The sequence below is a fragment of the Bos indicus genome, chromosome 13 (assembly GCF_029378745.1).
Source record: "Bos indicus isolate NIAB-ARS_2022 breed Sahiwal x Tharparkar chromosome 13, NIAB-ARS_B.indTharparkar_mat_pri_1.0, whole genome shotgun sequence".
Classification (NCBI taxonomy): domain Eukaryota; kingdom Metazoa; phylum Chordata; class Mammalia; order Artiodactyla; family Bovidae; genus Bos; species Bos indicus.
In genome coordinates, this window is record NC_091772.1 from 47794526 (window position 1) to 47818362 (window position 23837).

The 23837-nt window shown below is 37.1% G+C and overlaps 1 protein-coding gene across 3 annotated transcripts in view; it reads right to left on the reverse strand.

Moving 5' to 3' along the window:
- The window catches only part of GPCPD1 (glycerophosphocholine phosphodiesterase 1), a 64648-nt gene extending 42828 nt beyond the window's left edge, over nucleotides 1-21820 (reverse strand). The window contains exons 1-6 of one of the 3 annotated variants that reach the window (XM_070801144.1): nucleotides 21651-21820; nucleotides 16282-16358; nucleotides 13227-13323; nucleotides 9130-9214; nucleotides 2934-3009; nucleotides 1087-1128 (exon numbers count right to left, since the gene is read on the reverse strand). In XM_070801144.1, the coding sequence (XP_070657245.1) occupies nucleotides 1087-1128; nucleotides 2934-3009; nucleotides 9130-9214; nucleotides 13227-13323; nucleotides 16282-16330 (349 nt within the window). In that variant the 5' untranslated portion in view covers nucleotides 16331-16358; nucleotides 21651-21820. The remainder of the gene's footprint in view (nucleotides 1-1086; nucleotides 1129-2933; nucleotides 3010-9129; nucleotides 9215-13226; nucleotides 13324-16281; nucleotides 16359-21650) is intronic. The other 2 variants (XM_070801145.1, XM_070801146.1) reach the window with 2 other exon arrangements.
- Nucleotides 21821-23837: the final 2017 nt, after the last annotated feature.

Sequence of the window (23837 nt, forward strand, 5' to 3'; positions counted from 1 at the left end):
AGTGAAGACCCAGCAGAGCCATATAAATAAATAAAAATAAAACATCCAGACCCTACTCCTTCCTGTATTGAACAGGAACAAGTAATTCTGGTTATGAGCAATTATCTCTGGTTCTGTAAGCACACATTCTGCTCACCCCCTTTATAACTTTTGATTCCTATGGTATAGTATCTAAAATGAAGATGGAGGTTTAGCATGATAATGAATTCCAGTCATTGAAGAAATAACTTGAATCCTTAGGATAAAATATGTACTGATGCAGAAAGTATAAGAATGCATAACATTTTCAGAAGTAAAAGGACTTTAGACTCCACTGTAAATTGTTTACTCAGCCAGAATGACTAGAACATTCTCTTTAATCTGGATTTTAGTATAAATGCACATACAAACAATGCACAAATGTTGGTTATGAGTAATGGTTCACATTTAAAGGTTTAGAACAATTAATATTCTCAAACACAATACTGTTAAGTGATGATATAATAACCATTAAGTATAATATTTTTAAGTTAATTCTATTAATTCCTACACCTAAAGTTACCAGCCAAATAAAAATCAAAAACATAAAATTGTAAAGCATAAGAATTATACCGCAGAGAATTCCCTGGCGGTCAGTGGTTAGGACTCTGCACTTCCACTGCAGAGGACACAGGTTTGATCCCCCAGATTGGGGAACTAAGATTCCACAAGAAGCATGGTGATACAGCAGATCCTGGTGATCCAGTGGATTAAGAGTCCACCTGCCAATGCAGGGGACACAGCTTTGACCCCTGGGCCAGGAAGATTCTACATGCCATGGACAACTAGAGCTCATGCACCACAATTGATAAGTCCCTGAGCTGCAACTACTGAAGCCCTTGTGCCTAGACCCTGTACTCTGCAACAAGAGTAGCTACTGTAGTGAGAAACCCACATACTGCAACTCCCACTCATCCTAACTAGACAAAGATGCAGTACAACCAAAAATAAACAGATAAATAATCTAAAAAAAATCATAGTCTTATTTCTCTGTGCTGTTTCTAATGAAAATGTTATGTAAGATCTCAACCACGTGATGAAGATTTTTGAAAACTCAGTCTCACTTACTGTGGATTCCAAATTGTCCATCGTCAATAATAATTTCACTTTCTAAAATTGAAGGAAAATAGAAAACTTAGTTAAAATTCATGATGTACACACACAATGAACAACTGAGAAATTACCCACCTTAAGGATTTTTTTTAATTAATTAAAAATATAAAGCATCCCAAAGTGAATAAGCATATTTATTGTAGCCCTCAATAAAGAAACCCCTTTTAAGGAGGCTATCAGACAGTAATAGTTCTTACATTCATGGTGATTATTCACAATGTTACAAGGAAGAGAAAAGAAAAGTCCTCAGAGAGGTGCTCCAGGCTAGAGGCACTGGGACAAATGTTTATACCAACCAATATATGAGACAGACAAGTTGCTGAACAATATCGCCTGGTTTTTTTCAAACCAAAGGTCTTGGCACAATTAAAATGCTTATTCTCACATAGTGCCTATTCTGATCTTAAATATAATGCTCCTCAAACCCCAATTATTCTCTACAGCCAGCTAAAAGCTTTTCAAACAGCATAAACTTACCTGTATACATAGAGCTGTGAGGAACTACCAAAAGGTAAGTGCTCCCTTCCAACAGAAATGTCAACTAAATGAGAAAAACTGTTAATCCCCACCCTCTAAGTAAAATACTGATTATCTTCCCTGCTACTTCATTCCCCAGTTTACTTTAAACATAAATCTGAAATAATTGTCAAAATAAGTGTGATAGTTTCCAGTAAAGATTCTCTGGTATATTTCACACAGCTCTTAAGTTCAGAAGTTATACTTCCCAAAAGCTTAAAATAAATTTATTAAAAAGATCAGAAAAAAAAATCATCCTACCTCTCAAAGAAAATATATTTAATTGCAGGATGCTTCAAAATGCAATTTTTTAAATATTCAATTCCTAATATTTTCCAACCTCAGTATAATTCTAAAGTACACTATCATAACAATTATAAATATAGTATCAGAAATGTATTAAAACATGCAAAAATAAAATCCAACAGAGGATGGAACAAGATATTTGTTTAAACGAGATGTGTCCTTGATGCAGGGTAAAGCAGAATCACTCATTATTTTCTAATCTAAGCTAGTAACTAACAAGCCATTTATTATCTTTAAATTATAATTTTTTCTAGAAACTAAAAGATTTCTCAGCACTAATTTATACACAAAACCAAGTGGGTAATTTAATGTATGTGCAAAGAATTTCAAATTTCAATCTCAGTATGGAAAAGGAAATTCAAAAATACTTGTATGAAGAGAAATGCCACTGTTGGGCATAAGAAAACTAAACAACACTTAAACAAACAAACAAAAATTATCTGAATAGCAACTTTAACATAGCCAGCAGGGTATTGGGGGAAAATGTCTGCTACAACCAGGAAATTTGAATTCATTCATACAAGTTTATTCAAATATTCACTAGTTTAAAAAAAAAACACACACACAATAAATAACATACTACTCAAAGTTAAAAGAATCATTGTTTTGTGTTAGTTCTTTCCTTGAATGTTCTCTAAGTTCTCTGAGCAAGTAATCAAAGCCACAGACGGATGCTCAGTTAAGAAAAATGCTATTTTACAAACTTTTGTAACTACTCCAAATGGAAATATATATTCCATAAAGTCATCTAATCCAAGAAATTAAAAATAACTAGACAAAGGTTTCTAATTAAGTTTACAAAGAAAGGCAATTAAGAACTGCTTAGTTTTGAAAGTAAGACACTAAGTGAAACTTGTAGTATTGACAATGCATTTACCTTAAACTTTAAAATAAATATTTATTAAATCTCACTAAGCCAATGTGCAGCATATTAGTAACTTTATGCATATGCCTCAAACAGATGCAGTTAATGCCCATACCTAAAGGGGTTATTGATCGTGGTTGTAGATGAGTCTCCCACTTGTGAACTATGACTTGACATGGGCCACCGATAGTCTGCAATTTAAAAGTTAAACGTCTGCAATAATTTCTTGTATCTTATTTTCTACCCATGATGTCATTAGATGTTTGTGGCCTAAGTCTTATACTAAGCATGAAACCAAGAGATTCATCTTGTTAATATCAATATTATAATTCCCCAAATCAGGAATGTACCAGGTCACAAAACATGATGAACGCTGGAAGAAAATGAGGGTGAGGAAGTAAACAAAGAAAAATGAGATGAACTGGCACATAAAACCATTCTAAACCCATTCTTTAATCTGCCTGCAATACTCAGTTTAATCGTTAACTGATACTCTGTTCTGAGTTAAATTAACAGCAAATACACATTATGTTCCGTATATCGGCAGTCAATGTGATTACTGGAAGAAGCATCTCATCTGAAGTAACTCTTCAAGGGTTTGGAAAAAGCTGAAACTCTCCGATAGAAATAAACAGTAAGAACAAATACTGTAAGATCAATTATTGCAAGTATGCAAGGAACTAAAAGGCATCATAGAGTTCTTCATTTCATGTATTTTAAAACTGCTAAGTAGGTAACAAGAAGAATATCAGATCCTCATATCAGAGTAACCCGTGCTTTTAAGGAGCACAAGAAGCCCTTTCCTTCAGGAAAGGAAACATGCATGGGTAAATCTGAAGAACAAGTTTAATTAAATGGGAGTAGGCATCCAGTTTTACTCTTCATGCCTTGAAGTTTATAAATTCATACAGTGTGAAAAATTATAATACTTGTCTTCTGTTATCGAGTTGTCTCATTAAAAAGAAAGTTAAAGTGTTAGTTGCCCAGTCATGTCTGACTCTTGCCGACCCCATGGACTGTAGCCTGTCAGGCTCCTCTGTCCATGGGATTTCCCAGGCAAGAACACTGGAGTGGGTAACCAATCCCTTCTCCAGGGTATCTTCCCAACCCAGGGATTGAACCCAGGTCTCCTACACATTTCAGGCAGTTTCTTTACCATCTGAGCCACCAGGAAAGCCCAGCCTTATGTATTGTTGATAATGTCTACAGCAATTTAAAAGCTAGAATGAACTACCACAAGGACTCTTTTGTGTGTTCCTAAGGGACTCAAGTATGAAGTGCTTCCTAATTTTCATCAAAAACAAACAAACAAACTTGACTAATTAAACTTATGTGCCAAAAACAAACCTTTACATATTTTAAAAGCAAAATTTCAAACCTAACAAGGTTTGACAACCTAACAAGGTATTTTTTCTTCCTGAAAAAGAAATTTAATAAAATACAAAAAAGCAAAAAGAAAACAAAATCACCCATTATCACATCACTTATAGACAATCATTATCAATACTTTCACATATTCAAATTCTTTTCTAGGTATGTATTATATATACTCTTAAGTCTGGAACATGTACATTTCTCCCTATAGTACATCTGTAGATGGCATTAAATACTCTAACTTTTTCTAGGATTTCAATATTGATTTAAGAAATGTGCCAAATGACAGTAAGTATGTAACAAGTTAGGCAAGAGAGAATTCTGCTACTTAAAACCTTATTTAAAACTTGCAAACTTTCAAAGTTTGAAAACTAACATTACATTAGATATACATTCAATTCCTTAATCCTGGGACAATACAGGAACTCATTTTCTCCGGCTGAATACATCCTTGTCATAAGAGTTCACTTGTGAATTGATAATAAACTGTGTAGATGTTTTTAAAAAAATGTAATGTGAAAGTGTTCATCTTAAAATATGGTGAATTATGTTTAAAAACGAGGAACATTTGATCCTTCATCTGTTAGATATTTTTTACTAAAACTTTTTGCTATCATTTTTCTGTATTTTCACAGATAAAACTTTATAATCCTCAAAAGATGCACATATATATTAAAAATAGGAATGTTTCTTAGCAATAATGGGCAACCAGAACTAACCAACCTATTCCTATTCCCCATGTCCCCTGCACCCTCCTCAAAAAAAAAATCCTCTTTGCTACAAAAATGGTATAGATCCATACTGTTACAAAAGTTACTAGTGAAATGTGACTTGAAAGGGTGCCATGAATGTAACAGTAAATACCAGTGGGCATTAAAAGTGAGTAGAAGAGAGACTGTTTCTGTTTTAATTCCGGTATCAGAGGAATTTCTCAAAGTGCTGACTGCAGTATCTATAATCATATAAGAATAACCCTGTGGATTAAACATTTGAAAATGAACATATTGTAGTAATTAAGTTTAAAAACTTCACCCCTGTCTGTTTTAGTAACAAACCCTCTAATCACAGAATAAAGCAAATGAGGCTCGAACAGAATGGAGTTTTGAGGAGCAGTCCGAAGGGCCAATTACAAGTCCAAAGGGCTTGTGAGTCTACAAGCATTCACATTAAAAATTCATGACTGGTACATAAAACGTTATGGTACTGACAAATGAACCAAATCTTAAAACACACTGAATTTCCAAAACTGTAACGCCTACTTTATTAAACTTCAGAAGGTAATCTTAAATTCTGGCTTACTAATATTTTTTCAAACAAAAAAAACTTAAGACTTGAGCACTGGGAAATTAAAGATCTCAGTAACAATTCCAAAACATGCAGTCCTTTTTAATACTCTAAATGTAATAAGTCTTAGAAAGATCTTAGGAAAAAAACAAGAGTTCCATTCTGTAAAAGACTATCAAAATGTTAAGTGCTTTGGAGTGAAACGGAAGGTGGCTCTTTGGAGAAAAAAAGTAACCATTAGCCCAAAACAGTATTCTAGTAACAGTACTGTTTGAGTTATTTCACATCTTATTTGTATTATTATTATTGAAAGTCACTCAGTCGTGTCTTTGCAACCCCATGGACTATACAGTCCATGGATTTGATTTCTCCAGGCCAGAATACTGGAGTGGGTAGCCTTTCCCTTCTCCAGGGGATCTTCCTGACCCAGGAAATCAAACCAGGGTCTCCTACATTGCAGGCGGATTCTTTATCAACTGAACTATCACGTAAGCCCATCTTAGCATGTATTGAATCAGATGATTGCTGGAACACTTTTCAAAATGCGTATTAACAAAAAAAACAAACAAAAAAAATGTTTCCAGAAAAACATCATAATGACTGCCTTCTTAAACAGTTATTGATTGACATCATTCAGCTACATCAAGCACTGAGAAACAAGAAAGATTATATAACATATAGAGTGCAGTTTTTGTTCTTAACAAACCACCAAGCAAAATTATCAATATCATGTAATATCACTGCTTTCAAATATCATAAAAACTGTTAAGTGTAAATTTTAGAAATTTCACTGTTTTCTTTCTACAATTTTGAAAGAAATGCCCATGTGAAAGGAGCTCACACCTGAAGTCAATTCCCCTGCAACTGGTAATTCCCCCATTCCCCACCCACAGTGAAGACTGCTACCATGTCCTGCCTGCCAACGTTTGCACACGGTCGGGTGTTGCTCCAAGATTTGTTTCATACATGCAAGCTTCCCCATTCATTAAACTACTGATGTCTCCATAAAAAAGAAAAAAAGAAAGGGACTCTGAAGAATTTTTTCAGAGGCCAGATATGTAGTTATTTTAAAATCACTATTTTTAATAAGACCAGTAAGAAACAACTGTCTGCCTATCAGATGATTGATTCTTTTGTTAAAGGATTTAAACAATAATCAAGGGAGATTAACCACAAGATAAAAAAATTTATAATGAATCTAATTATGAGTGAATGTTAACACCTGTAAAAATTAAAAGTAGATGTTATTGTAAAATAAAGAGCTGTTTCACTGAAATGAATGAAAAATTTCAAAGACAATATAATCTTAGTATGAGACAATCCCTAATTCCAGGCACAAATAAAAAGGGGTGAACATGGATTTAAAAATGCTTAAGTTACATGTTAATTCAAAAATTATCTTTGGTGAAGATGCGAAAATAATGGGTTATCTGCAGACTCACAGCAATGTTTCCATTCCAAGAATATCTACTATTTTTGTGTGCTATGTTAAAATATATTTGTTACCTGTAAAATTATTTTAAAATTCAATTATTAATACCTTATTCTAATTCTACAAAGTATAAGAATATGAAAAATTAGGAGAAAAAGGATCTCAAGACTCCTCTAAACTAAGAGGAATATGCCAGAAAGAGCAAATTATGAAGAGAAACTATGAATGGTAAAATGTTCTATAGAAAAGTTTTAGCAATGAAAGGGACCTAAAAAATCTACAGTTTAAACCCTTCGTTTTATGGATGAGGAAGCTGAATTCTGAAGGTCAAGCGACAACATCACAAGATTTTTTTTAGGTCCTACAACTGCCTGGATAGACTACTGAAAACTTTTGACTCAGTAAAATTAACCTTATTACCCATTTCAGTTTTTCAATGCTTTTGTAATTATTTTTCTTTCCAATCATTCTTTATATTCATAAAACATATACTCTAATGATTTACATCATTTAACAATTTAAGATTCCTTGCACATTGGTTCTATCATTGCACAATTGAGACAAAGTTTCTATTTAAAATCATTATTCATTTAAAAAGCGCCACCAACTTTAAAAAGAAAAGCGTCACTTTAAGCTGGCATATGGGGAAAAAAACTCTCTAGCCATATGCATGGAATTTATTATGTGGCTATCGACGCTATTGACTCTATTCCATGAAAAACATACTTACCATGGCAGCCCCTGCATCACACGGTACATGTGTACACGATACAGAGCACCTACTTAAAGAAACACACTCACCAACACATACTGTAAACTTTTGCAAGTATTACAAGGGGAAAAACTTGTTTCTTACTGTAAACAGAATTCTTGCCAATTTTTTGAAAAGACATTTTGGATTGATTTGCTGCTTTTGGTTACATCTTCAATGAAAAGAGAAAATAGATTGGCTTAATTTGACCTGTGTTGCCAACAGTCTTACTTTAGGAAACTATGCCCAAAGGATTCATTATGATTTTTCTTGTCCAGATGCCCCCTTAAGTAAAATTTAATTAATTTCACATGTTACAGATTTCATATACTAGGATCCTCAAATAAGCTTAGTCATAAGCGCTATGATCTACATTCTATGCACAAATGTTTACTGTATACTAAAGAATTCTGCCACAATCCAACCCCTCAGCCAAATAAATGATCTTTTCCCAAGCCATTAAAGTGAGACTATTGTCAAGATAAGCCAACATAATGATCAACTATAATGTAATTTAATTTTAATTACTGAGTATATTCACAATATATTTTTGGAATAAGAAACGTAATAGGTGCAAAAGACAGCTGAAGTGGGTTTGTCAGTTTTTTTTTGGTTGTTGTTTTTTATAATGGTGGCTAAAGAGACTGAGGAAACAGTGGCTGCTTGCATTTTTTTTCTCACATGTATTCAAGGACCCCACAGGGAAATACATTTTTAAAAAGATCTAATCCACATTCTGCTTCCTAGACTCCTGCTTAAGCTCTTTTTCACATGCAGCCCAAAGTGTGCTCAGATAAAAATCTGAAAGAAAAGAATCCTTTCAGCAAGCAACTATCTTTAAAATAAGAAAGAATCGATTTTCTTTTCTAAACATAAAAATGAAAATGATCCCAAAATAAGCCATTGTGAGCAAGCAGATTTAGAGCTAACTGATACTTCAAAGCCTTTAGAAAAGATCCTGATTTATCAACACCATCACTGAAAAAAATCTAAAAAGAATGACTTCAGTTTTGACAGCAGTTAATGCAGCCACTAAGAGTTGGCTGCAGTGAAATAATTTTTAAAACAGTTACTTAAAAGTTGGCTATATACTCCTCTAAATATATTGTACCACAAACAAATCAAAAACATGAAACAAACAGAAAAACCCTTACTACTGGTTACTAACTAGTTCACAAAAGTTATAGAAAATGCACACCTATCAAGAACATTTATCATTAAAACCAATTTCATGATAAGAATATTGCAGAACATACTTACTATTAGTCTTTTAAAAAAATTCCACTGCACACACTGTCTGCCTCTGAAGTGGCTATTTCCTTTCTTTTGGATACTGAAACATTATTAATCTAGAGTTCTTTTTTCCTTATTTGATCAAAACAAACTCATTTTACTTTTAATGTTTCCAAACTTATTTGCTTTTGAAAGAAGTGTTCTAAAGAAACTGGAAACTAGATAAAGAAAACATACCTTTGGTTCTAAAAAGCACCCTTTGAAATAGCGGTACTGAACTGATACTCCTCTACTTAGTACAATGGTTGCTTTCCATAACATGCTGTGAGAAAAAAAGAAAGCAGCAGCATCAGTATCAAACTAAAATGCAAGACTTCATTAATTCATAAAATCCTTCAAGTAAGATGTGTAATCAATACCATTTATCCCTACAAAAATTTTTATTCGAGGTCTGATATCAACTGGGAACTGGGAACATAATACCATGCTGGGCCCCATGGAGCTATGGGGCTCAAGACCTTTGTGTCCCCCATTTCTTTGATTAATAAACAACCTTCATTCAGTCTCCATGACCATCCCTGAGTTCCAATGGGCAGATTCCAGCAGTTCTTAATTAGGGAAGGGAGGGGATGCAAGACCAGGGAGAAAGGAACAGTCAAGAGCAGCCTTGTGGCAAGGTCCTATTTCCCTACTAAGGATACATACAACAGTTATCCTTGAGCTATTTTACAGATACTGAAATCCCCTGCAGGTGGGAGAAGTCAATGGTATGCAGCCCACAAGCATGAAGACCCCAGACCAGTTAGACCTGAAGGTTTATGAAGTTGACTCCCATTTACCTCACCCATCAGAAGAAATGTCCACCGAGCTGATCACGCCTTCTTTGAGCAATTACTATAAAACTTTTGACTATCTTTCCCAATTTGGGACACATAGTTTTGAGGGGATTAGCCCATTGTGGCCTGCTTTGCCTAGCAAAGCAATAAAGCTGTCCTTTTCTACTTCAACCAAAACTCTTTTGTCTCCAAGATTCATTTTGGCACTGATGTACAGAGAAGCTGAGCTTTAGGCATCAAACACAGTGATGAGTAAGGCAGAAAAAGTCTTATCTTCAAGGAGAGTGCTTGCTTACGTGAATAGACAAACAAACATAGGAAGGACTAGCTGACCTTTCTGAGGGGACAAATTTTGGAGGGAGACCTCACAAGAGCTATCTGAGCTGAGACCTTAACAATGAGTCATACAAAGAACCAGAAATATTCCAAACAAAAAAAGGCAAGCAAACACTGCAGACTTCTGAATCTCTTCACTTTTCACTTAGCTAGGGATGTTGCTGCTGCTGCGGCTGCTAAGTCGCATCAGTCATGTCTGACTCTGTGCGACCCCATAGACGGGAGCCTACCAGGCTCCCCTGTCCCTGGCATTCTCCAGGCAAGAACACTGGAGTGGGTTGCCATTTCCTTCTCCAATGCAGGAAAGTGAAAAGTAAAAGTGAAGTTGCTCAGTCGTGTCCGACGTGTCCGACTCTTAGCGAGCCCATGGACTGGAGCCTACCAGGCTCCTCCGTCCATGGGATTTTCCAGGCAAGAGTACTGCAATGGGTTGCTACTGCCTTCTCTGAGCTAAGGATGTTACATGGCTGCTAAGAGGCTTTGAGGCTAAGGTCACTGACTTAACCGCCTGTTTCCACTGTCTCTTATTCTCCTGCCCAGCCTCTAGCTATTCCTCCCAAGTCAAGCAGAGTCTGTGTCTTATTTGTTTGTAAGTAAGTCTTACAACTTAATGTCTTCCTTTGAACTATTCTATTCTAACATATTCTAAACGCTATTTCTAAAGTTTGGACTCAACAGTTAAAGAATTCACTACAGTTCAAGATTATAAGTAATTTTTAACTTCAAATCATAGACGAATAGCATTTAAAGTGTGCTCCCAGGACTATATTACCTAGGAGCTTGTAGAAATGCAAAATCTCAGAATACATCTAAAACTACTGAATTGGAAACTCCCAGGGAGGGCCCAAGCACTCTGTAATTTAACAAGCCTCCAGGCTCTGATGATGAACACTTAAGTTTGAGAGCCCATGTCATAGATCATTACCCAAACATTAACTCAGCATGAATAGTTCAGTGACTAAACAGGAGCTCCGTGTGTTCTTCCATGATACCAGATGGTCAGCAATGCTCCCCACCTGGCTCTGCCAAGACAGACTTAAGGCATCACCCTTACTCTGACTCAATTCTGGTCTCTAACAAATATCCACAACCAGCTGTCAACCCTGGTCTCCAGCTACAACAATCAGATTAACCTGGCAATAATAAAATACATATGTCCTGGCTCCACCTTGGGACACTGGTTTCATAGGTCTGCGGTGAAGCCTGGCCACATGGAGTTCGATACACTGGATGCATATGGTTGAGAAACACTGCTGCACAGCAAGGACAGACCAAATGCTCAACACATTTGAGCATTGAAGCTGACTACTTCTTCCTGATAAGCCTCAGAATCCTCTTCAACACAGGGCTCTAGATAGATTCCACCAACTCTGGGGTGAAACTTAGTTCCCATCTCTGCTACCAAAATTATGGCAAATGTCCAGTAGTATTTCACAGATAAAATCAACCAGATTAAGTGCAACTTGCCCCAGATGTGTACAGTAGAATTAATATGCTTTAAAAATGTGTTGGGGTCCCTCTGCCATGCATTATTTATCCATCTTCCAGGAGTAGGGCCTAAGCATATGTACTTTTTAAAAAAAGCCCCTTTTAAAAGTGCAAAGTCCTTTTAAAATAATTTTTTAAAGTGGTTTCAGGACTTTCCTGGGTCTAGTGGTTAAGAATTTGCCTGTCAATGCAGGAGACAAGGGTTCAGTCCCTGGTCCTGGAAGATCCCAAATGCCAGGGAGCAACTAAGCCTGTGCACAACAATGGCACCCACGTGCTACAATTACTGAAGCCCTCGGGCCCTAGAGCCCTGCTTCACAACAAGAGAAGGCACTGCAATGAGAAGACAGGTAATAGGGCAGATCAAGAATTCAGAGCAGAGGTAAACAAGTTCAGAAGGACATGAGGTTTCACCTCAGACAAGAGTGACAGATCCACAAATCAAGGAAAAAATAGCCACTTGAAGAGAATAAACATTTCATTTGTCTGTGACCCCAATATCGTTTGTCAACAGAATTTAATATATATATAAACAGAAGAGAATTGGTTGAGAAAACGTGTCACACAAATGACAGGGAAAATGGTATTCTATGTGTTTGTTCTCTTTTCCTAAGAGAACATTATGGTCTTGTTCTACTTTCCCTGTTATTTCCCTGTGCTCCTCAAACTATCTGCTGTGAAGGACCAGTTTCTGTTTCTGTTACCCTACCAATACTTCTGGTCTACAACACATCCAGTTCAATAAGTCCATTACATGTATCGGTGTCCTAGCAATGTCAAATTGCTGTAAGCATTTCTAAACACTTGCTCTCAGTTTGTGCATTTCTCACATCATGCACTAATAAAAAATGTTTTTTGTCTAACACTGGGTCTACAGGCCACAGTTTTAGCAGAACTGCTTAATAATCATCTAATCTGATGTTTCTCCCTGGGTGCACTGCATGTATTTGTACACTACTTACAATCTCATCTCTCCTTTACCCCCACACATACATTTTGACAATCAGTAACACTTCAAAATATCTGCAGGCAGAGGATTACCGTTGTTCACATCACTGATTCTATCCTAACCTCTTTACCACGTAGATGATGGAACTGAGGCTTAAGAGATATGGGATCTGCCCCAAATCAGAATGGCAGAAATGAACTGGCACCCAGGCCCTCCTTTCTCCACTCCAATGCACCAACACACCCATGCTAAGTTTAGTGCTGTAATTAATGTCAGTAGTGAACTCATTTCATTAGCTAAAAATTCTAATGCTGTGTTCTACTCTCTGCTTTTAATAGTATATATGTCTCAAGACAATTATTTCTTAGGCTAAAGCAAAAACTACATTTTTTAAAAAGAGTATGTACCAAGAAGCCAAAGACAATGTCTTAAAAAGATTTTTAAAATAAGAAACAACAATATAAGCCTGTTTAGAAACATGGTATTAAGTACCAAAAGATGCAGCTAACAGCCAAGACTTGAAACTATTTGAGGTCAAAACTGAGAAACAAAGGAACTTGTTTTTTACAGCAAAGTTTGTAAAATGACTTTACTCTGTATGCATATGTGATAAGTTTGCTAAAAACTAAAAGAAAAATACACCAAGATCTCTTTAAAGAAAAAAAAAAACAGGTTTATAATCTGAATGTCACAATTGTTTGGTAATATGACATGTCCATGCTTACCTTTCACCTGTTTCATTCTCTGGAAGAAGAGCCACAGCTTTTTGAGGATTCCAGTTTCCCAAAGCATCACAGCTTCCACATATTGCAAAAACCTCTCCTAAAAAACCATAATGGGTTAAGTAGGAACATCTCATTTTGTTTTAGGAAGTTGCACTGGTTTAACAGGCTGCAGAGTCCCCTTTAGCAGAGATGAAAGGGCTTCACTGGAGAAACGGGTTTGAACCCAGGTGGCACACACACTAGCACGTGTGGTTTTTTGGGGGGTTTCTTTTTTCTGTTTTGATTATACCTGCATTATTAATCTGACCCACCTCTACAGAACCAAAGGCAGAGAAAAGGAAGGATGTACAGGAACAGAATTTTCTTCATTTTTCAACTACTTACTGAGCCAACAATAATGAGCACCAAGAAGACAAAGTGATCAAACCACAGTCCTTGTCTTCAAGGCAGCTTCCAATTTAAAGGGGAAAACACTAAAGGCATGTAAGTATCCTAGAGAAATAATAATTGATATTTTCCAGGAACTCAAACAGTAGCTATCAAGAAGTTAAAGATCAAGAAAATTATCAATGGGACATGAGCAATGTAACCATCACTAAAAAAAAAAAACCCTCAATACAAAACTAGCGAAAAATCTAGTATTCTTTACTTAAAAAAAAAAAAAAGACTATCACACTTCATCTGAACACTTCTCAACACACAAACCAACATCACCTATATTTGCTAATTTCATACATTTAGCAAAAGTCTACAAGTTCTTGAATATAATTATGCAGAAGTCTTTAACTTATATATCAACACATTCTGAATTACTGTAATTAAAATTCATGAAGAAAAAGACAATGAACTGAGCCCAAATGAACAAAACTTCAGGATAAACTCCTTCACACTCTGTGTAGCTTGGCTTCCAAGCTTTGGACACTATTCCAGTAAGACTGAAGCTATACTTGGCTTTGGCGACCTGCATGAGCATTTTGTATACTTGGACTATCTAAAACTTAACTAAAATCACAAGTGTGGTAGTCATTCAGAAGTTTTCAGGGTTCTAAATACATGTCTATAAAGGCATACGGTGGTTATACATAAAGATTTCATTTTAAAATATTCACCAATCCTTAAAGTAATCAGATTTTTTTTTTGCAATTAACTTAGGTTATCACTACCTTTTCTGATGTAAAGGAAAAAAAGATAAACACTTTTGTTAAAAACAAAGCACAAATATTTATTCTCAAGATCACATATGCTGCTATGCATATGTATAGCATATGAGATGGTTCCTAGCTCAAAGTATAGATTATCATAAAAATCACTGATTCAGGCCTGTTATATTTCTTTTATAAAGGAGAGTCTCATCAAACTTTTTCATGGACTCAGTTATTTCCTATTCCCACACAAAACAGTAGCTACTCTTTGTTCTGGAAAGAACATGTATCAGACATGGAAAAAAGTGAAACCTGGACAAACTTGGTTACTTTCCTTCTATATAAAAGCTCCTGCATTTAACCAACACCCTCCTACAATGTTACTCTTTCTGCTGATTGCCTTTGAATATGGCTTCTATGAGAAAAAAAGGGAAACTTTTTACTAGAATAGGCCTCTTTCTTTCATTGGCTTTCATTTATCAAGAGACTTGAATGCTAACTAAAGGAATTTCAAACAGTACTGCCACATATTTTTAACTTCTTCCCTCTAACTTCACCCCTCTCTGCACTCTCTCCACATTTAGCAGAGAATACATCCTCGTTGTTTTGAGGAGGAACACAAGATTTAGGCAGAAGGTGACAGTCCTTCTTGTCCATCCACCTCCTTTCCTTTCACTTAGATTCAGCTACATTCACATCTACCACTATCTTCCCTCTAGTCCTTCAGGAATTACATCGTGTCAAGCTGACTCCTCTAGAGTTAATTCTGCAGTCATCTTCTTTGTCTGACATGGTCAGCCCCTTCTAGCTTAAAGTGCCTATGCACAAAAGTCAATAAAAGATACAGGTCTGCAGTCTTCTCTCCACAAAGGAGATTACACACTGGACAAGAGGTGAGTACTGGACCCAAGAGACCAGCAATCTTCAACCTACAGAATCTTGCCCAGAGGTGGAGCTGTCCAATATTATCTTGGCTAAGAATGTGTTAAACAAACACACACTATCAGGTGCTGTAATAGCTTCTGGATCAAAGATGCTTGATATATAGAATGAGTAAGTTAAGAGGTAGTGGGAAGGGGCACAGATCTAAACAAAGAAAACAATTTGAAAAAGCCCCAAAGGAGAAAAGGAATGCAACAGATTTGAGGACTGGCCAGTGTAACCAGAGTGCATTAAACAAGGAAGTATATAACCCAGGCATGATACTGTATTTTTCTAGTGTTCATTTTTTGGGCTACACTGTGCAGGCATGTAGGATCTTAGTTCCCTGACCAGTGATTGAAAGAGGATAGAATTCATGCCCTCTGCAATGGAAGCCAGGAAGGAGTCTTAACCACTGTGCTACCAGGGAAGGCCCAAGGTGTGATTGCTCTGACGTGCTACCTTACACTCAAATTATTTCACACTGCTTTAGTAGATAGCAAAAAAATACAATGAAGCTTTTAAAAACAGATGTATAAGTAAGGAAAAAATTTATCTTAGCCAAATATTTAACCAACTTTTCACACTAGAAACATTTCCATCATTTTCATGCAACTTAAAACCTCTCTCACTGCTGAGGGCCCAAGTTCAATCCCTAGTCAGGGAACAACTAAGATCCCACAAGCCGTGGGTGTGACCCAAAAAAACAGCTCAAATATCTTTATCCTATGCAAAATTCACAGCTTTCCTGGAAAATATGAGAATAAGACACTATTTGAGACAGCTTTTTGTTTTTTTCCTTGGGCTTACTATGCTCCAAGCACATTTCCGTTATCAGGCATGCCCTGAAGATACTTTCATCTAAAAATTAGAAAGATATTTAAAAAATAAATAAAAATTAGGTCCACTCTAGTAACAACTCTATATTTAAGATAATCCAGATAAGGAAAATGTAATTTTTAAAAATGTTTAAAAGTAAAGCTTTACAATACCTGGTAAAAGAGTTCCTCTTATTTCAAAGGTAACCTGAGAAGGTGTCATTCTGATGGATTTATTTTAGGATGTCGTGCTATAAAGAAAAAGATGATGTCATTTATAGTACATCTAGATAGCTACCACCAAGAAATAAGCTAAAAAGCACAAAACAAAAATGAATCTCAACTGTGAGCAAAAGATTTCAGAGACTAGAGAGACTGAATTATTTGGGAATTACCCAGCAAGTCTTAGGGCCTAATGTTACAAACCTATTCTGTAAGAATGCATGGACCAGAAAAAAACTGCAAAACAAGTGCATCCAAGTTTTTTTTTTTCTTAGAATTCAAGACTATCTTGTCACACAGTTACTCCTCTAATAAGCAGCTGTTTTGAACTCCACCTATCTTTCCTGACCAGGCTCATGTTTACAGTGGAGGGAAATATACACACACACACAACTACAGACAGAAAAAAGCTTGGCTCAAGGTAAGAAGGTTCCAATTTTAATAACAAGAAAACATTCAAAGAACTTAAGCACCATCCACTGAAAAACTGGTTATGTTTCGTAACAAGTTTGAGAATCTGCTTCTAAATGACCTGATAGCTTAAAAAAGACAAAACTCATTGCCCTACAAATAGCTTTTCAAGTTTCTCTTTATTAACTATAGGGCCATCATTACTCCAGTCCCATAGTCTCAACTCTGTAATCTATTACCAAACCCTGTAGATACGAATTTATCTTACATACATGCCTTTCTAAGTTTAAACTTCTTTAAAAACTCAAGCCTCCTACTTATATTTTGTCTTCCAATCACTTTCCAACAATACATTTTTATGTCAATTAGAATGCTTCTCACTTCCCTGGCTTAGAATCACTTCCATTATTTTACAGAAATCTAAATCCCTAAGCTCCTGGTGTCCTTTACTCCTTTAGCCACATCTTCGCTCCAGCTTGCTTTCCATTTCTTTGCTGTTTTTCCCAGCCTAACCAACTTATTCACCTTACCATCTCTTTATTTAAGTACTTAAGATAGGAAATTTTTAAAGACTTTAATGTACATCAATTCTCACGCAGTTTATAGAATTTAAATATAGAAAGAACACATACTCCACACAAAAGGCCACATCATATTGTACATAAGCTATCCCAACACCTCCAAAAAAACTTTTGTACCCTCAAATCCATCAATGTTCCTAAAAGAACTCCAATGTCTTAATGTCATTTCCATTAATTTTTCAGCTTAAATACTGTTTATTTGCATTTATACATTTTATTTCAAAAAAAAAAATCCTGAAGTACCTTTCTCAGCTATTCATTCCTCCATTTTTGCTATGCTCCCTTCCCCTCCCTGTGAACACATGCACAACTCCGCAATGGTCATTTAATGAACACTAACACCCACAGTTAACCACACTTTCAAGTCAAAGCAGACAGATCTAAAGCAGCAGTTGCCACTGGAAGCAATTTTGTCCTCTAAGGGTATCTGGCAATGTCGGGAGACATTTCTGGTTGCCACAACTGTGGGTGATGCTCCTGGCATCTAGTGGTAAAAGCTGGGAGTGCTGCTCAACACCATATAATGCATAGAACAGCGCTCCAGAAATAATTCTCCAGCTCCAAGTATCAAGAGGGCTAAGGATGAGGAATCTCTAATAACTAACCCTCGTGGGGGCTGCAATGAAAATCAAGAGTCACTATGCATCATCTCATCTACATCAATTATAAAATGTAAATATACTAAATAAACTAATCAAGTGAAGTCAAAGTGGCTTAGTTGTGTGGGACTCTTGGCAACACCAGACTGTAGCCTACCAGGCTCCTCTGTCCATGGAAATCTCCAGGCTAGGAGTGGGTAGCCATTCCCTTCTCCAGGTGATCCTCCCAAACCAGGGATTGAATCCAGGTCTCCCACATTGCAGGCGGGTTCTTTACCATCTAAGCCACCAGGAAGACCATCAGTCAACGTGGTTTCCTGTCACTTGTCTAAAGAAATCCCTATTTAGTAACTATTTATTCAGTTAGAAAACCCAAGATTCCACACTGGAGGGAAAAAAAAACCTGTCCTTGATCAAACCACATATGCTAATCTATTTTCTATGTCTAAGAGTAAACCTGATCTATTTAAAACATATTAATACATCCAGTTTGAGCACAGCCAAAGAAGTTTTAAACCTAAAATTAGTTCTAGATTGTTACCGGCCATTTAACCTATATAACTCAAATAACCTGATACGAATCTGAGTATAACCCTAAGAATAGGATGATTTTCTTTCCTAATAAATAAATGATTCATTGAAGCACTGCAATCTACTTTTAATTTATCTCTTACATTTATCTACATCAATCATATCAAGCAGAAACCTTAAGGTTATCTAAAAAACTAGGCTTTTTAAGTTACTGAGTTGAGACAAAGCAAAAAGCTCTATCATCCAGCAAACTGCTGAATAACCAATCTCAACATATAACCTGAACTTTCACCCAATGCTTACTGCCACAGTTACTAAGAACAATCTCATGTATATAATTAAAAATTGGTGCTTGATTATTTGTTGATCAATTTTAAGTAACTGTTTTAACCAATTTTAGGGAAACAGATATAATTATTCCTATGTATTAAAATCAACACCTAGTAAAAAATATCTGAATTTCTACTGCATTAAATTTTATGAAAAGGGAGTTAGCTGATTACAGTTGAGCTTCTCATTATTAAGGTTGCTTGTAAGAGTGGCTACAGTAACTTGGGTGGAAACAGCTGCAGTTTACATTATGTACTATATACCAAAGCTGCATACACAAGCACAAAATTAACCCCACCCCTCTAAAAAAAACCTCACTGGGTGTCAACAATGCATCATCCCCAACTTGAATTGCCAAAAAATCATATAATCTGTTTAAGTTCCACTCCCCGCACTGTCCAAATTTAAGGCCATTCCAAATAAAAGTCTGCAGAGCTGCTCCTACAGCAGTTTACTTGATGGTGGACAGAGGCCAAAATTCTGGTGCAGGACTGAAGTATACCATTTTGGCACCCTGCTACCACCAAAGTAAAATACTGTTTTGTCATGGAACAAAAAATTTACACAACCAAAATTTCCTCTTCTTCCAAATATGCAAAGGGAATCTCAACTTGAACAGGGACAGATCTTCTAGATACATAAAAGAATAAGATGGAAAATGCTAGTCATTTTATATACAGGAGCTGACTGAATATGTAATTTAACTAATTCACCTATACCCTCACGTACAAAACATGCTTCCTGAGATATGTTTCTGGTTTGGTTTTAAACATAACCTCCATTTTTTGCTTTCTGAAGGTAAGTATTAAACAGCATTCTCATCTGAGACTTTGAGTTGCATTTAACACTATTTTAACACATTTTTAAGGACTCGAATAATTTGCAAAATGAAACTGTAATTTACATTTTAAAAATACTTCAAAAATACTACCTGGCAAAGTAAGTTTTACTTTATTCTTTTTGTAAAATAAATTATTCTAACATATTCCTTTACCGGCTTGCAAGCTTAGGGAACAAAAGACAGATTTCAACAAACAGAGGTACAATTTAGAACTAAACTGAAGTCACAGATATTTTCAGCAAAAATGTATTTTTTTTCCTAGCCAAAAAGACATATTTCACTGTTTTCCTTCAAATATTTTTCAAAAAAAAAGCGGTTTCCAATTCTCTAGGCTCCAACAGCTTTGCCTCCTAAATGCATATTAGAAAGCAATATATAAATGCCTATACTTTCCTGAGCTAACTTCTGCTTATCCTGGTGGAGGATCATTATGATCCCTCTAGTCCAACCCCAGTATACTGAGTCAATACTTTAATCAAGTGTACATAGACATTTAGAGGCTTCCCTGGTGGCTCAGAGGTTAAAGCTGTCTGTATGCAATGCGGGAGACCTCGGTTCGACCCCTGGGTTGGGAAGATCACCTGGAGAAGGAAATGGCAACCCACTCCAGTATTCTTGCCTGGAGAATCCCATGGACAGAGGAGCCTGGTGGGCTACAGTCCACAGGGTCGCAAAGAGTCGGACACGACTGGGCACAGACATGATGGGTTTTTTATTAAGAAAGCAGTTCTGAAGGCTTCATTAAGCCAGAAAACTCGTTAATCATCTTTCTACACAATGCCAGAAAACCACTCCAAAGTTTTTTTCATTTCATCTAGATATTACTTTCATATACATTTATTTTTCCTGGTTAAGTTATACACAAAGATTTGATTCATCAACTTACTATTTGTACATATCAAATTTTACTCACTCTGCCACTGAAATATCCTTTGTGGTCATTATTTGAGTCGAACTTTCCTAATCTCATCTTGTCTAGAATATCAGTTCTCGCTAGTGATGTCAAGAACGGACCGAACCATGCGCAGTTTTACCTGTTTGTTTTACCTTATGTTACTTACTTTTACCCAGAACGTTAGGCGTTGGAAAAAGGACTGATAACTTGTATTTATTTCTCAGCTAAGTCACAACTGTCAGAAATGCAGCAAGACGTGGCGGGGAGGGGGGGGGGGCGCGGGGGGGGGGGGGGCGGAGAAGGGGCCGGGAGGGGAGTAGTGGATAGAAATTGCGCAGAAATAGGAAGGGCAACAGAAAAGTATGAAGAAAACATCAAGCCCAAACACCCAACCAGTTCCTCTATGTGTTACATCAGACTAGACCGCTGTCTCAATGGTGAAAGATATCCACACTTCGTGACTGAACTCATGATTCATGCCTGATTTCCTTTATAACCGGGGAAGGGGAAAAGAGGGGGATCGATGAACTAGGTTTTGAAGAGCTTGGAAAAAGTAGAGCTTTAGAAAAAGAGGCAGCTGTCTTAAAATTGTATCAGGGGCACTGATGTCTATTACTGGAACCTTTTCCTAAAAAAGTAAGGCACTTCGGTTTCTTGGAGTAACTGAACTATACAAGCACGCCCTAGACTACTTGGATAAGCAATTTCAGAAAAGCAGCAGTTGTCAAAACACTACGAATTACTTTTGAAGTCAGAGAGTGGCGGTGAGCGAGTCCTGCTGCATTTACGTTTCTTCGTTCCCTAAATGGTTCTTCCAATACTTAGGTGGTCTCATGCTCTATGCATTCTGGTATTACCGAAAACGCTACAGAATTTTCGTACGGGAACTAAGCACTAGGCAGCACAGCGTAATCGCGGCAGCAAACGATAAATACAATAAACATGTATTTACAGGATTTACAGAAGCAAACCTCCAGGCCGCTGTTTCCAGACCGGCTGCCCGTCCGGGGCGGGGGATCCTGCCCACGACTCGCCCCCCGCTCCGCCGCGTAGCCCTGACAGCTCTGCCGCAACGTGAGCGACAGCCAAGGGCCCCGCACCGAGCGCCCAGCCCACCCGGCCTCCCACCTCACCTGCTGGGTCCCCGGGTCAGCGCCACCACCGACTCCGCGCCCGACAGTCAGTGTCGCAGGCCGAGGTGCCGGGCGCCGGCCGTCAGCACCTCGCCAGCGCTCCCTCAGGCAGCCCGCAGCGGCACCAAGCAACAGGAAGCGGCTTCGCTCAAACCGGTTTCAGCTGCTCCAGACCAAACCGCCAGACCACCTCGCGGGGCGGGGCCAGAAAGCGGCGAGGCGGAGACTGACGTCACGCCCGGCGGCCTCCGGGCCAATGGATGGCCGCGCGTTGGGGGCGGGGCCGCGCGATCCTGGTAAGGGCAGGCATCGGTGACTGAGAGCTACTGGGCATTCCAGGGGTCTCCGGTGTGGGTTTTTTCGGCTGACCGGGACCGGCGGCAGAGGCCTGACCTGGGTTCTTAGACACCTACCTTGGTCCCCTAAGCCGTCCTAGGACAAACTAGAATGGAAGGTGGAGCTGAGATCCTGAATTGCGTCTTTTGTCCCATTGGAAAGCGGGGGAGATTAACAAGATTAACATTCTGTGGAAACTATTTCGTTACAAAATGAAAAGCGCACTTGGACCAAATCTTTAGGGTTAAAGAGAATTGAGAGACCTCAGATAGTTTAGAGTTTATACCTTCCCTATGCAAAGGACGGGGTTCATACTTGCAGTATCACTTGGTGGTTATTATCACAGTTGCCCACTGGAGACCCTGTCAAACCTGCCTATTCCAATTGCTTTTAACGGCTTCCCAGATGCAGTGATAAAGAATTCTGCCTGCGGATACAGAAGAGGGCAAGAAAAGGGGTTCGATCCCTGAGTTGGGAAGATCCTCTAGAGAAGGAAATGACAACTCCAGAACTGTCTGGGAAATCTCATAGACGGAGGAGCCTCGCATTTTTACAGTCCATGGTATCTGCAAAAGAGTGAGACACAATTTAGCGACTTAGCAACAACAACGTCAATCGGCATGAATTGCATGTAACAAGACCCAGGTTATTCATACTTAAAATAAAGCTTGAAGCTAGAAAGATCTCTGCAAAACTCGTAGTCATTTATTAAGGGGGGGGGGGGGAGGGGGCTTACCAAGAAGAAGAAGAAGAAAAAAAAAAAAGACAAGGTTTACTCTCTCCTTTGATGGTTCCAGAAAAATTAATCAGCCAACTTAAACTGTTGCTTTCCAGTCTTCAAGGTTAACTGCTGGTTTACCCGTAATAGAAAATTGTTATCAGATTTCATTTAAAACGAGTGAGATTCCAACTCGAAAATTTCATAGTTCTATAGCAATATGATAATAATATATTTGTAATTATATTTAAAAATCGAGTAAGATATGGAAAATATCTTAAGATATGGAAAAAGGACTCAGGAGCTAGCTCGAGCTGCAAATTGATTAGAATGGTCCTATTGAAAAAGCATTTGGGTTAGAGGCGCTCTAGCTTTTAGACAGCTCCTAGTTTTATAAGTAGGATTTTATAAATAGATATATTTGTTAATAAAATAAAATTTTATATATCGGGTGACTGAATTTTATATTTGATCTTGGATTAGCTCCCAGAGCATTTTTGACTGTTGTCTATTAAGTTAATAAATAATTACTAAGTACCTGCTTAGTGGAAGACAGGATGCAATGGTTTCTTGATGTCACTAGTTTTAATCACAATTTTCATAAGGAATTAAAAATTCCTCTTAATTATGTACTGTTATCTGCTAAAGTCAGCTGTTAACATTTCCTAATACCTTAGAGTTCATTTCATTCCTCTGCTGTTAGTCATACTTCAGTGATGAATTTCTTTCACATGTTTGCTTTTTTAAAATGTTTATACTAGATCTTTTTTTTTACTGTAATCACTATTTAATCAAGGCTAATGTTTATAGTTCAAGTTGATGGGTCGAAACCATGCTCTTTTCCTAAATCCTATTGAAATCACGGAAGGATTACACATATTTGAAAATCACCGTCAGTGAGCCAGAAATTGAAGAATTTCTAGAAGATTTAAAACAAGCCATCAGCATTGGATAATTGAAAAACTGAGAAAAGAGAAACGTGGACCTGCAAAGGGAAAGAAGGGACCCCTGGAGCTGCCACTTTACACAGCCTTGCTTAAAAACTCTTATAATAATTCAACATATTTTAGATTATATCATATATGCCTTGTTAGGATTGCTATATTAGAGTAAAATATAAACAATACATTCCT